This window comes from Pteropus medius, unplaced genomic scaffold, assembly GCF_902729225.1.
Source record: "Pteropus medius unplaced genomic scaffold, Ma_sr-lr_union100, whole genome shotgun sequence".
Classification (NCBI taxonomy): Eukaryota; Metazoa; Chordata; class Mammalia; order Chiroptera; family Pteropodidae; genus Pteropus; species Pteropus medius.
In genome coordinates, this window is record NW_024349505.1 from 5,586,689 (window position 1) to 5,602,634 (window position 15,946).

The following is a 15,946-nucleotide window of genomic DNA, read 5'->3' on the forward strand; positions in this document are numbered from 1 at the left end:
TACTAGGCAAAGCTCTAGAACTGTTCCAAGGCTCTCTATCTCAGAATTCTTGCTCTTAAATGGGAATACTATTTCCTTTTCATTAACTGGAAAACTGCAATTCTTTAGTTAAAAGCTTAAAGAATGATTATGACATGCTATCTCTAGTATAGAAAAAATAATTTGTGCAGGACACGTAAAGGTATGTATACATAATGTGTGTGTGTGTGCGCACACTCTCACCTACATACAAGAGCAAGCTCAAGTTCTAGAGGAGATTGTCTTTCTTTATCTCTAGAGAGATGAGAATAAGGGATACAACGTTGTCATTTAATTTCTCCAAGCACTTAGATTCTTCATTATTCAACAGAGTCTTTGAAACAGAGTTCTCTATTTTGGAATATGATTGAATAGACTAATAGACAAAAATGTACTTTGCAAACGCAAGTGCAATAAAGATGGTTGATGATAAACTTTGCATGTTATCAAGTACTTGAGGCCCTTTTAAATCAAACGAACAGTGGTAAATGGTATCAGGGAACCCGAAACATTAAAATTCAAGCAAATTTCAATTGCTATTGAAAAAAAAATATTACCATTGTGTGAAACCTTTTAGAAACAATAATAGCTAAATTTATTAAGTTCTCATAATAGGAAGGACACTGTTCTAAGCACTTTACTTATTAGTTTTTCACTTAATCCTCAAAAAAAAAACCTATAAAGTACTAAAAAATGGAATTTAAAGACTTTTTGAACAGTGACTAGATTATACAATATAGAGATAGGAAAAAAGTTTTCAATTCCACCTTTACAGAGCTCTTAGGTGATACATTTCAGGTCACATTGTATAATATTTCCATTTGCTTCTATCCCTTGGCATTCAGTTCCCCACAGACATGTGTATCTCTAGATGTTCATGTCTTCTCAGAGAAATAGAAAATTCAGTGACGGGTCTTGTATATAAAGACTAGTAGAATTATCTCATCAACAGCAAGTCTAATACAACCACAACCCTTCTAGTATTGCCCAGGGAGAAACACCATTTTCTTTTCTTCCCCAGCTACAAAGTTCTCAAAAGTGTGGCAAAGATGATCTTTATTGGTAAGGTAAAAAATCCCCTTTATTTTCCAAGGTCTTAGCAAATCCTTAGAATTATTTTACTATGAGATAAAGAACATGTTCATGGGTTTCTGAGCTCAGAATAAGTCCGATATAAATATAGAGGAGGAGAGGAAGGAGGAGAGAGAGAGAGAAGAACGGAGAGGTTTATAAAGGGAAGAAGAGTGGTGGCTCCTGCAGAGACAAAGCATGTGAGGTACAGGAATGGAAACCAAGTGATTGGCTCTACAGAAACTGATCAGTTGATTAGGCACATTCCACATCTGGCAAGTTGAGTCAAATTCAACATTTATACATGGTTACATTTCTAAGACAAAATGACCTCCTAGTGTATCCCTGGTCCTCTTTATACCCCATAAAGACCACTAAAGTGATCTTTAACCTGCAAACAAATACAAAGTCACTCTCATTCACTTTACCTTTTTCCTTGACTACTTAGTTCTTGGAAACTTTTGGGAAATTTAATTTTGATTTTTTTTTTTTTTTTTACTTTTTCAAAAATATTTTTGGTTCAAAAACTCTAGAAAATTATTAAAATGGGACAGTGGGCATTTAAGGTTGAATGAAGGATAAAAAGTAGGAAGGGAGAAAGTTGTTTCTCAAAGCTTTCTTCACAGGCAGTTGCTAACAACATAGAATCATTTTGACATTAAATCTGGGGAGGAGAAGCAGTTTGGGTAAGAGATCACGGATCTCCATTCTCCAAAAAAAAAAAATTCTAAAGAGTTTGAGCTTTTTGCAGAGCAGTGTTTCTTAATGAAACATAGGCCATAAGAATTTTTTATGTACAAAAGCTAAACTGGGGGTTTCTGGCCAAGTGAGTTCTAGTTCTTTCTTTTAGAATGTCTGACTTTCATATCCATCTACTAATGAGAACTAAGAGTAATATTTTATATTTGCAAGTGCTTGCTATGGAAATGAAAACTGTTTCAGTCAATCTCTTTCAGTTGAAAGAAATGGAGGCACACTCAAGTTACTTCACAAAATTAGCAGTGAGAGATTAGTTGGGGGGAAGGGAATTGTTACAAGAATACACAGCAAGGACTGGAAGTGGAAACGCGCCAGGATTGAAGGCAGCTCTAAATACCAGTGCCGTCGTGTGTTTGCTTGCTTTCTGTGCATTGCTCCCATCTCTTTTCCCAACCAGCTTCTTCAATCTTTACTCTGTCTGTTCTGTTCCGTCATAGTTTTATCTTACATATGGTTCATGGTATCCTCTCACAATCTGACTTTACTGCCAACTGGCTTAGTGTCTTAGTTTCCCACTGCCAAGTTTCCAAACTGGAAAGGCATCTGATTGGCCCAGATTATCATTTTTAAGTTAGTCCATACAGATGGCTGGCCAGGTTCCAAAATGACTGTCTTCGAAATCAAGCGTCTATCCCTTGGTCCACTCATCTGAGACAAGGAGCAAACACATAGTATAAGTATAGAGTCTGACTATTTAGAATGAGGCCACAAGTAGAAAGATTTCTTTAGAGGAGAATATGGATGGGACGAATTGAGATAAATATCTCTAGCTTGCTGGCAGAGTATGAGAAGACCAGTTTATTCATCTTCTTCCTTAGAGGCACTCATCTCAGCTAATCACAATAGATCTGGACAATTCCTTATACAGCATGTGAGAGTAGAAGCAGCACCTTCTTTCCTCTCCACTTTTCCTCAATTTTATCAACTTGAATCTCTATTACATCCATCACTTGATCTTTATGCCTAACCAAGTGCCTAGGAATCTTCAGATTTGTATATCAAAACAGTTGGAATTTCAACTTAGATGTCCAACAAAAGTATTTTTTTGTATCCCAGGATCAATGAATTGTTGTATTTTAGAGTAACATCCCAGTGAGCAATAAAATATTAGAATAGGGAACAGCGGAGACTTCTTTGCTGACTCCTATAGCATTTATTTCAATAAGAATCCAATTAATAGACATCTATTAATGTGCCCAAACTATATCTGGTGCATGTGTGGGAGATCTAAGTCAGTGGACCTCACAATTTGGTAACCAAATGCAGAGAATGAGTTCAAAGACTATTTACAATAATGACTGATTATACAGTGCCAAGGCAGGATTGCAGAACACCATAAACACTGGCGTCAAGCAAATCTGAGTTCAAATCACAGCTCTGTTTTGTAATAACTATGTGACTTTGACCAAACTTTTAATCCTTATAAATCATTTGTAAAATGTGATAATAATAACTACTTCATAGGGTTTTGTAAATATTAGGCAAGATAATGTATGTAGATTATTGCAAAATGACTGGCACGTAAAAAGCATTCGGTACATGGTAGTACTTGCTTCTGTTACTATATCTATTATGATTATAATATCATTACCATGAGTGTGATGGGGATTAGAGGATATAGATTAGAAACATGAGGATTATCTTCAAATACTTTGCTGACTTAAGAGAGATAATATAGATGTACACATTAGAAATGGCGCATACATTTTTCTTGTACATACACAAGCAGGACTCGGCAGAATGTAATCTAAGGGTGAAATAATGATGTTAAGTGATATTCTTTAATCAGGAAATATCCTTTACTATTTTTTAAAAATTTTGGTGGATAGTACCTCTTAGAAAAGAAAGGAGAGATTTCTCCCAGCATAAAAGTGTGTCTACTATAATGTAAAAAAGCCAGGATTCCTAGCAGTTTCATAACTGGAGTATGAACTATATTAAAAGGGGGAATTGAAACACTTCAATGGAAAGGACCTACTGGATGGAATACGTGGAAGTCACTGTCAGAAACTAGGGGACAGCTCACTCTTGGGTTTACATTTACTACCTTAGAGAAGCTTAGGTCAGCTTAGATTGTCCTGCTTTATACTTCCTTCCTGAGTTTTCTCTACTAAAACACCCACCACATATTGGCATTACTTGTTTAAAGTCCATCTTCTGTGCTAGGTTATAAATTCTGTTAGACCCTCTGACCCTCGGTCCATCACTTTATCTCAGTGGCTAGCCAAGTGCCTGGTACATGGTGTGTACTCACTCCACAAAGATATACTGAGTGAATGAATGCATAAATGCAAGAATGAATTAAGTAATGAACATGGAATTAGGAGGTGATTTCATCATATACTATTCTGTATTGTTCTCTAATATCAATAAGGGTTAATTCTATCTTCCTGTTGACTCGTAAAGTGCATTGAGACACAGCAAAATTTTGCATCACTACTAGTAAGAGGCATGCCGTTACAGGCATAAATCCTCAAAAGATCTTTCTGAGCTCTTTTCTAATAATCTTTTTCGCCCTCTATTCCCCATTTTGTATTTATCTCCTACACCAATGCCAAGATTATACCTCAGTCTCACTATTAGATTAAAAATCTGTCTTTTGTTATTTTTATCAAGAGGACTTACTACTTGGTAAGTGTCCAATAAATAAATGAGTGAATAAAAGAATATCTGGATAGCATATATTTCAAAGCATACTCTTCCAAACTTGCAACCTTCCAGAATCTCACAAATTGCTGTTGTGATTCCAAGCCTACAGTTATGTAGGAATGCATTATCTCAAGCCAATATTTTATTTTAAATTGCTGTCTTTGTTATTACCATTCATATAAATGCTGAAAGTTTCTTCTTGCTAACAAGGCACATTTTACCTTTGCATGAAAATATTTTTACAATTTTAAAATAATTTGGGAACTTTTGTTAGTAAAAATAAATACTTTCTAGTTAACAAACTCTAATACATCTAATCGTTTCATCCATCCAGCTTTTTTGAGCTGCTCTTAGGTTCCAAGTACTTGAAATAATCAGATGCATAAGATTCATCCCAAAAGATGCTCAAAGTCTATATGTACCATAATCACATTCAGAGTTTGAAAGTGCAGACTGTTCTAAGGGCCCCTGCAATCTCTCTTCAGTTCTACATATTGATTCTCTGAAAATCCCTCCTAATAGAACACTATTGCCCCTAACTTCTGAGTTTACAGATTATAACTCCTCTGTAGTCGCATTAACTAGATTCTTCTCCCAAACTCCCTTACTCCCATGTGGATTTTTAAATTTTATTCATCCACTTTCCTTTTTAACACCTAGACAGCCAGCATATTTCACAATGATCTTTAACATATATAAAATATTTCTCTTAGTTTCCTCAACTCCGAAAGAAGGATATTGAGAATTTGGGACAGCGAGTTTGGAATATCAAGGAGACAGACTAACAAGAAAAACGATCCCTGAGGGAACAAAGGAAAACCAATACAACTCGAGATTTTTGAGACTAGAGGGGCTTTTTCTTTCTCCTTGCCTACTTGATGAAATTCTCCTACCTCTCCTGTATCCTGCTTACACTAGATTCTCATGGCAATATTAAGATAAAACAAATTCACAAAACTTTCGAGCTTAAAAGATCTTTTTAATTCTCTACTCAGACATAGGTTAACCACAAATTTAACAAAGTTTAAACTTTAGAGTCTTTCTCTAGCATTGGCTCCTTCCAAGGCTTTGAGAGAGGCCTGAGCAATGGCAGATTTTATTAAATGTCAGAAGTAAAATATTTTAACCATTATTGGCAAAGACCACAGTCTCTTTGCCCTCCAATTCACCTCCTTCAAACTCTCCCTCGTGCTGGAGATATTGGGGAAGCTATAGGTATTTTTGTTGATCTGGCTAAGGGGAAGTTGAAATGGAGACACTTTTAGCTCGGGTTTAGTGAGTCATATAGATATATCTGGATCAGTCATTTCAGTGTGGGGCTGTTAATTCGAGTTGTCCCAATGTAAGAATTGGTTCTAGGAATATTTCCACTGCCCAAGAGGCCAATTCGCCAGCATCATGTCACAAAGATGTAAGGTTAGAGACTGTTTCATAACACATGTGTGTTCTGAGGCACTCAGCACTGGAAATACATGCTAAGGGAAAAATAGAATAATCTTTTTATTCTCTCCATAGAAGATAATATTGCAAAAATCATTGTTATATGAGGAGGAAATCAGAAATACAGTCCAAAAAATTTAGGAAAAAAAGTAAAATAGGGTTTTGTCAGATAATTAATTAATAAACATTTATTTACTTGGATTTTATGGAGTTTATGGTTTTTTCGAGCTTTAAAAATTTTATTGTGATTTTGTTGCTGATTTTAAATAAGTGTTCACTTTCATAACTAATTTTGCATCTCTAGTTTTATATTCTTATCTTAAAGAAGGGTCCTATATTATATAAGTTTCAGTTCTCTTAAAACCTAGATCTGGCCCTGACCCTTGACTTCAGCATTGCTCAATATTTAACAGATGAGGAAACTGAGGCCTAATATCACATAGTTTTACAGCGGTACTGAACTAAACCCTAGGTTTTCCGACTTTCTGTTCATTGCTATTTCTACTACCCACATTATCTTACTTTTGAGAAGAACCTCAAAATACAGAATTTCTTATATGCGAGGCATGGTTTTAAAGTGTTTACAGATAACTCATTTAATCCTCAAATGACTCTATGACTAAGATAATATTAATAGCCTCATTTTTTTAGCCATCCCTATACAGAAGATCCTTTTCTTTTACTTTTTACTATTTTTAAAGATTTTTAAATTTCATTGTATTGTATTTACTTTATATTAGTTTCAGGTATACAGTACAATGGTTAGACATTTATATAATTTATAGCTATCCCCCAGATTACTCTAGCACCCATCTGGCACCACACACATTGACTATATTCCCTATTCTGTACTCTCCATACCATGACTGTTTTGTAACTACTAATTTGTATTTCTTTATCCCTTTGCCTTTTTCACCCAGCCTCCCAACTCCCCTCCCCTCTGGCAATTACCAGTTTGTTCTCTGTATCTGTGAGTCTGTTTTCTTTTAGTTTGTTCATTTCTTTTGTTCCTTAAATTCCGCATACATGAGAAATCATAAAATAACCTCACTTTTTAGATAATGAAAATTGATACTCAGAAACATTAAGTAAGTAGATCCAAGGTCACATAGTATGCAGAAAGTATAAAATCTTTTGTAGTGTGGCAGCTAGCAGCAAACATTTTTTCAGGGCTTACAATGTTTTAGTAACTTTGTTGAGAACTATAGTATTTTATCCTATTTGATCTTTAAAATCACCCTTTAAGATAAGTAGCATTATTACTCCATTTTACAGATGAGGAAACTGAAGTGTAAAGAAATTAAGTAATTCATCCAAGGTCATATATCTAGTAAAAGACAAAGTCAATACTCAGATCCATGTCTGACTCCAGAGCCAGGGCTCTTAGTCTCTACATGATAATACCAATTAAAGAAAATATCCTCAATGTCCTTCCACTATTGCCACATTCTCTGTGGTCCCTTTCTCCTAAAACTACAATTAGAATGAAGATGTGGACAGAGTTAGAATAAGGAGTGGGGTTAGCAGCATAAAGAACATAGTAGTCCCTTCTTAGACAATTGTTCTTCCCATTGTAGGGGATATATATATATTATATATATACACACATATTATATATATACATATTATATATATACATATTATATATATAATATATATAATTATATACGTATATAATTATGTATGTATATAATTATATATATATATAATCTCCCATTGTGTACACACACACACACACACGTCAGGATACCTAGCTATATACATCATGATATTCCTTGCATCTTTCCCCTGTCCTCAACTTCTGTTAAGCCTAAAGATGACAAGTTTATTTTTTATTTCATCTTCTATGATAAAGTTGTGACAATCAGCAGATCAGTAATTTAGATGCTAGAGAAAGTTTATTGAGGTGGAAAATTCCTACCAATGTCGTGTCAAGGAGATAATGTAAATAAAGTGGCAAAATGGAACCCACAAGGAGTGACATACACCTTGGTAAACTAGATAGTATGTGTCCAAACCCGAATAGCAGGTACTGGGCTTTAATAGATGGTTGCCATGCGGCAGCGTGAGCCTAGTGCGACCAGATCTTATAACTTTTCAAAAGAAACTAGAAATCTAGATTTTTGGTGTAAAATCGACTAAATTGTAAATTTTTTAAATTCCAATTTTTTAAAGCACTTTGCTGGCTAACATTGCACAGGCTAACAAACAACAAACTTCACCTCTGTAGGCCTCTCATTCATAGTCTACTTTATATGGGGTTAAATGCAGGAAGCTCTGAAATAGGAAGTTAAAGCCTGCAGAAATTTAGATCTTGGTGGAATATTTGTTCTTTGAAAAATGAGCTTTGGTAAGAATAATTTTCTTGGTAGAGGTGGGTGATTGAGAGGGTAGGATGGGAATGGCACTAAAGCAGAGTGGCCTTTCTTGTAAAAGATCCTCTTAATATGTCTTTTGGAGTAGTCCTGGTCTTGGGCCCTAGGAAAAAAGAGCAGGAATCTAATTAACAGCTCAAAGGGAGCAATCAATTTACAATTGTGTGAAGTGCAAATTCCTTTGTGTTCCAAACAAATTACAGTATTTGCAAATTTGTAAATAATGCAGCACTTCTGCAGTCCAAGTGCTTTGGGTGCCAGGGGAGTGAGAAAAAAGAAGTCTGAGGAGGCAAAATGTTAGAAAATGACCTATTGTCTCAAGAAATGGAATTTAAAAAATATCTTTAGTAATTGATTTCTTTCAATTGAATCCTTATTTAGGAACTATAAAGGAGCCCAGTTCTTAGGTCAGTAGAAGAAAGATAACTAGAGAAGTAAACAATTTCAAGTCCAAAAGTCGAAGCATGTTATTAACAGGGTAACTTCGTTCAATACTGCTGAACATAAAAATTTGCCCCAACCCTCACTACACCCTTGGTTTGTGGCAAAAACTTTTATTTTATACAAGAGATAGCAAACCCTGGCCATAATCATTATTATGTTCAATGTCAGAGAAGAAATTGGTGACAGAAAAGGACATAAATCCAATCTGTCTGTTTCACAGCAATCATTTTTTTTGAACCATTCGATTCACAAATATTAGAGCCCTTTTATAAGATCCTGTAGCTATTATTAGAGAATGTATAGTGTATTTAGAAAAGTAAGAGCAAAAATATTATTTTCTCCAAGATTTTTTGAGCACTTCTCTGTGAGTTGAGCTAGGAGTTGAGAACACAGTGAATGTAACTCCATTCATGTCCTCAAGGGGTTCACAACCTAATGAGAAAAATAGAATTCAAACCATCTTTGAAAACTGAGCTCGATGGTAAAGAAAGGTATAAGAGAGGCACCATGGACAACTTGACAAGCACTTGACTCAACTAGGTCTTTCAACAGAAGAAAATCACCAGGCAGAAGGCATTAAAAGTAGAGGTAACAAGACTATTGATGGGTCTTCTGTAAGAGAATGACAGATTAGATTTGTTCTTTCAAATGCTCCTGCATTCTCATTCACTATGAGATGAGTGCAAATGGGCTAAACCTTTCCACAAAATATTTTAGCAAATTACAGGAAGAGCCTTAAAACAGATTCATACCCTTTCGTTAGAAATTCCATATTTAGAAAACAGAGATACTGCCAGAAACTTATAGATGAGGAAGTTTATCAAAGCATCATTTGCACCAACCCCACACACACACACACACCTGGAAAAAACCTACATTTTCAATAATGGAGTAATAAGTAAATAAGTTATGGTACATCAAAGCCATGTGATTTTTATGAACTACTTGTAAAAAAATTTTAAAGAATATTTCAAAACAAGCAAAACTGATTTCTGAAAATAATGTAAAATGTTTAATATCATTCTAACTTTGTAACAAAAAAATTCAAAAGTAGTTCTCAACATTGGTTTTAATTTAATTTACACCCATATCCTACATTTGTAAAGTTCTTTCTTGTTTTAGACATACCAGACAACAAGAGCTGGAGTTTCTCCTTGCTCTGTGTGCAATAAAAAGAATTGGCTTTGTTTCCAACTCTCGTAACAGTGTAAGGAATAGACCGAAGAAATAAAATGGAGTCACTATAGACAAGCTGTTGAATTGCTAAAACCAAGTAGGCTGAGGTATGAGGAAACAATTCTGTTCTTATTCTAAATAGCTTGGGAACTTAAACTTTTCTGAACTTTCCAGTCCTGCATCAATGCCTGGATATATACCAGACCTCCAGATAATCCTCTGATTACCCTCCCTGCGAGACTAAGAAAAGAATGTTCATGTATCTAGACCACCTGACATCCAGTATCCAGAACACTGGTCATCTAGAGGATTACCATCTTGCATCAATCCAGAGGCTAAGATTGCAGGACCGATTCTTCTCAAGAATGTACTTTTTATCATAAGAACCTTCAGCTTTTCTTCTTCAGAAAACTCTGGGTATTGCCTATTTGTGTTTTCAGTTTGCAAATCCCAAAACCCTTGAATAAATCTTTATAATTTATATCTAGCAAAGTCTCCAGACTCTTTTTGAAGTGATCCGACAAGCATGATCCAGGATTTGCAAGTCACTTACCCTCTAAGTCCCATTCTCTTGATGATATCCAGGCTGGCTAGGAAAGGAAGGGTGGCCAGGTGAGGAATGGAAGAAAACAGCAGTCCAGAAGCTGAAAATTACCATAAAAGTGGAAAACAAGTAAGATAAGAGTGAGGGTGTAAGAACCAGAAGAAAGGGGGGTTTGCTATGTTTTGAGAATGAGTTACTGGATTGAAGATTTCAGGGTTGGAACATAAACACATATATTACAGTTCAATATAAGAAATTTCTCAGTGCAGTATATGGTTAACTGCCAAACAAATGGCATTATAGATAATTAATGTTATAAAAACTTGGAGGCATTTGGTGGAGAGAGCCATCATTAGGTCACACATGTTATCTGACCATGTATCGACGAAAATATTCCTCTGAAACCTCCTTTCAGGATTCTTTGTTATAGGGTATAATTGCATAGCGATGAACTCTCTTGGCCATTCTTTCTGGGAAATTTAGTTATTGAAGAACTTAAAGGGCTTCATTGTTAGATGTTAGCTATTACGTAAAAGGTTATAAAAAGAATAGAAAATAATTTGTTAAAATACTATTTGACAAAATTCAATCCCTGCACAAAATTTTACTTCAAACTTCAATTTCTTCTTTCCTTTAAAGAATATTCACATAAAATCTGCTTTACAAGACAGAACCAGCTAGGAATATAGCCCAAGAAATTTACCACGAAATGGAGACACATATGTGTTTCAGTTCTAGAAAAACTGTGCCTTGCTACTTTTCTTCCTGAATTTCTTGGTTCTCTGCATTGAGGAGCATGTGGTAATTTCTCCTTCTGCTGAACTTTCTTGCTTTTACAGTTTCTCCTAACTGAATGTTAAGCACCTTCCCCACATCACTGCTGTTCTAGGCTATATATGTCTACACAGCATTAAGCAACCTTTAGCTGTCACTAGTTTAATGGATCAACACGTTTACCCAACGACATAACTTAGACCCTTTTGGGGATTTTCCAGTCTATTTTAATCTTATTTAAACCCGACACTGGCAGATTTCCATTTCCTTTGTTCCTTGTGTAGACTTGGTTTATGCCTGCTGGTCTCTAAAAGGAACAGAGAAGAGGCAGCTGTTGAAAAATGAGGAGATTGGCAGTTTTAACCACACAATTTGGTCTAATAGCTCTGATGTGCTAAACTTGCTAGCTCCTCCCAGTGTACCTTTCTGATTTTGCATCACACCACCACTGAATCCCAAAGGAAACCAGGGTGTTTTTTGTTTTTTGTTTTTTAATTAAAAAGAAAAGAAAGAAATGCAAACCAGTGAAACCGTTCTTTTAAATCATCTCCACAGATTCATTCTGAGAACTGCAGACCTTCACAAATCTTTGTACACTAGAGACCTTTAAAAAAGGAGAAGCCGAGAACACTGATCGTGTTCTAAAGAGCGAAAACAGGTGATGTCATAACGCACAGTACTGTGTGGTCACAGCCGAGGCCGGGCGGGGAGCTGGGGCTCCAGCGAGCACAGAGCTCGGCGTCAGTGGGTGAAGCAAGTTATCTCCGGGGCCCCGAGGACACCGGTGAGGACTGTGCACCAATCAGGTTCTCGCTCGGCGCCTGCCTTTGTTCTCACTGGGGAGCAGGTTTCTTGGCGTTTGGCGTCAGGAACCAGCATTCGACCCACACGCAAGTCGCAGGCCCCTTCTGGAGACCTGGCTCCCCGACTCTCCTTGTCTCCCTCACACCCAGCCAGCCAGAGCTTTCTCCCAGTTACATCTGCCTCCTCTCTTCGGAGCGTGAAAGCAAAAATCCTGACTCGCCCTTTTCAGCTTTGGAGAAGCTGGTCCAGCTCAGTTTTAAAAGGCAGTATGAACTTTCCTTCCCAAGCAGGGCTGTGTTCTGCGTGTGTCTGACCAGCTGCCTCAGAAAGGACTTTTGGGTGAGAAAACAGTCCTGTCTCTTTGGTCCTTCAGTGCTGGACAAATAAAACTTTCATTACTGCGAGAATGGAGAGCAAACTGCGAAACCAGAGATTTTGTTTTCTCACCACAACTCGATTAATGGTGTAAACATACCTCAAACATCTATCCTCTACTCTCCGCCCAAGCCTCAGATAACTAACTGGTCTTTTGCAAAATGCAGCTCACGATAAATGATGCATAAAGTTCTTAGAGATCCTTGGATGCAAAGTGCTACGTAACTGCAGTCTTTACAGCTAACCTAAGATTTGGGCAGAGAGAAAGCCTAACCATTGCCGTGATGCTATGAACGTTTTAGCTCCTCGCCCCCGCCACCTCCCCAACCTTTCTCAAAAAAATCAGGAAATATTTAGCTCAGTCTTAGACCCACTAGCGAGCTACAGCTCCCAACTATTTATTTCACTCCCTCTCCATTTCTGCAGGGACCTAGAAAAGGGGCCGTGGCTTGCCTTAGGGGAGGGGCTGGGCTTCCCGGGATAATTTGCATACGACACACCCTCTTCCTTCTATTGGCGGAGCAGAACCAACTGTATTCCCTCCCACCCCACTACCTAACTAACCCGCCATATCCCTGCAGTTCGGTGCCTGGGAGATAAACTTAACTTGCCCGGAGATTCAAGGCGTCCTCCGCCTCTGTGATTGGCCGGCGCAGCTCTCAGCCGAGCTCTAGTTGCTCATTGGCGGCGGACTAGCGCCCGGAGGCGTGGCTGGAGCTGTCCGATTGGCGGGAGGGGGCGGTCCGGGAGCGTGAAGGTGGTGTAGGTGGTGGGAGGCGGAGGCGGGGCCGCACTGAGGCGCTGCGGCGGTGGAGGCGGCGGCGGCGGAGGCAGCGGTGGCGGCTGCTCGTCCTAGCCTGGCGGGGGCGGGGGTCTGGGGAATGGGGGCGGGTGGAACAACGGGCCGGTGAGGAGCAGCCGCCGCCGTCTCCGCCGTCGCTTCGGCAGCCGCCGCGGTGGTCGCCTCGGACAGCGCCGCTTGCTCTCGGGCCGTCGCCTACCTATCTGACATCCCGCCGGGAGGAGGCTGAGGCTGCAGCGCGGCCGGCGGCGCGGGGACCGTCCGGCTCCGCAGCGGCGCGGGCGGCCGCACTGACAGCCCGGCCCCGGCCCGCCATCAGCCCTCGGTGCCCGCAGCCACGATGAACCGCGGCGGCAGCAGCCCGTCGGCCGCCGCCAACTACATGCTCTGTACCAACTGCCGGAAAGTGTTGCGGAAGGTACGGGCTCGGCCTGGGGTCCAGCTCGAAAGGGGCGCTTCCTGCCGGCCGAGGCTCGGGCTGCTCGGCCCTGGGGAGCAGTCTTGGGGCGAGGCTCCGAGGGATCCCGGGGCACCTTCCCCACGCCAAGACCGAAAAAGGGGGCGTGAGTTGAGGGTGGAGAGGTTAGACTGCTGCTGCTGTTTATCTCCACCAGGACAGACGCTAGTCCCGATGGGTTGGGGATTTTTTTGGTGGCCCTGGTGGTGATGGGGGGGGGGCGCCTGTATTCCGTTTTTCCGCTCATCTTACCTTGAAACCCCCGGCCTGCTCCTCCCGCGGAGGGAGCGAGGGGACCTGTTCGGTCTTCCTCTCGGTGCTGTTGATGGAGGTCGGTGTGAAATCAGAACAGCCAGGTCTGGCCTTGAGGAACCTGGCTGGCTCCCTCTTCTCGGTGGCTAACTCTTGCGGGTGTTTTTGTTTACTCGGTTGCTTGTGCCTTCTTGCGTGTTCTCGCCTAACACCCCCTTTTTACATTCTTTTGATGATCGTCTTGTGTCTCTAGCTCAGTCTTGAAAGGAACTGGTAAAGCAGCTTGAACTTTATGCCCATGGGAAATGCTATTCGACCTTACAGTTCCTCAGGCTGGGGTTGGGGGAGGAGGAGATGGAGGTGAAAGCGAGTTATCCGCCCCCCTGCCCAGCACCCCGCTCTCCCCCGTGTTGATCCAGAAAAAATTAGACGCACAATCAGCTTATTGCTTCCCAGGGTGACTGATGGAAAGTTTACTCCAGTATTGTTTAGCTCACTTGGCTTAATCGCTCCGTTAAGAGAGGGGGAGGGGCGAAAAGATGTCGCTTTTAAAGCTTTTAATCAGACTTTAACAGTGGCTACTAGATGATATTTTATTCAGTTCGTTCTTATCCAAACTATTTTTATATTTCACTGAGTGAAAACATTAGTTGAGGTGCTTCTGTTTGTCCAGTACCAATGAATTAAAATTGCTGAGCTGTGCAAATGCATCCGGACTGAAAGACTAAGGTGAATACGGCACCGTTTTTAGTCGATATCTCTAAATACAGTTCAGTTGAGATTGTTCTTTATATATTAAAAAAAGGAAAATGCATGTAAGTAAGCAAGCTCAAATATTGGCGTTCTTTGTCCAAAAACTGTTTTTCTTCCTCTGCGGGTCAGGCCAAGTGCCAATCAAAGTTGTTTTTCAAGCCTCTTTTCCCTGCAGTAGGGTTGCTGCCTTTTTTTTTTTCTGTTTTATTAGAGAGCGTGAAGCAAAGGGATTGCAGATTTGAAGTTAATCGAACAATTAAATATGACTTAAATTGTTTTTATTGGGTATGTTTTTCTTGAAACAGATTTTTATTAAATGTGCATGTCGAGTATGTGCAGTTATTTTTTCCATAAACTCTGGGATCAAATTACAGTTGATACTTGTTCAGCTCATTGTAAGGCAGCTTGTGAAAAATGTAGTGGATCAGAAGTGCAGATCAGCTTAGTTGAATGTTAACTCTTTCACTTCAGGGCCAGACGTCATCTGAACTAAGCTTTTCATAAAATGATTATTATTATTTCCTGACTTTAAAAGTGATAAGTTATGTCTTTAACATGAAAAAAAGTGTTGTTTGAGACACGTTTGATTAAACTCAAGCCTGATTAAAATAACAGCTAGGTATTTTTTTTTTTTAACCGAATAAGGGAAAAGCTAATTGATTTTGATTTTTTTAATGACTCTGGCAATTTGATAGGCTATAAAATGTTAGGCTTCAAAATATTAGGCTTCAAAATCTATTTTATTTTTCTTTTGAGAGAACCATGCCTATGGATCCATCACACTTTGCTAGTATTCTTTATATCTTTCTTTTAGCTTTTGAAGAAATTACACTTGATCTTAGCCAAAGGCCAAGAAGCTATTAGTTTTTAAACAAATTATATCTATTTGCCTAGAAAGGACATCTTCATTATATCTAGACATTAAAAGAGGTATATGGAAAATGGATAGTCACCATTTTCATATTTTACTGTACATACCTCTGCCAATATTCCAATTTTTAGTAACTCCAAGAGGTATTTAATATTGATTCATGTAGTAGCATGCAGTGGCTTTAGATGCAAATGGGACTGTTTGAGCCAGTTATGACATGACTTGGCAACACTTGTAGCTTTTTAAGAGTACTATTCTTAAGTGCTCTTAAAAGATATCAAGTGTTTAGCATTTTAAATTCTTCATCATTCTAAAAATAGAACGTAGAATTTGTTTCTAATAGATGATTTTTCTTTTTGATAGAAAGTATATAAGTAAAATT

The 15,946-nt window shown here is 38.7% G+C and overlaps 1 protein-coding gene across 1 annotated transcript in view; it reads left to right on the forward strand.

Moving 5' to 3' along the window:
• The first annotated feature begins 13,345 nt into the window (after positions 1-13,345).
• Positions 13,346-15,946, forward strand: part of SESN3 (sestrin 3) — a 65,884-nt gene continuing 63,283 nt past the window's right edge. Inside the window, exon 1 of the mRNA XM_039882007.1 lies at positions 13,346-13,649. Within this exon, the coding sequence (XP_039737941.1) occupies positions 13,572-13,649 (78 nt within the window). The 5' untranslated portion in view covers positions 13,346-13,571. The remainder of the gene's footprint in view (positions 13,650-15,946) is intronic.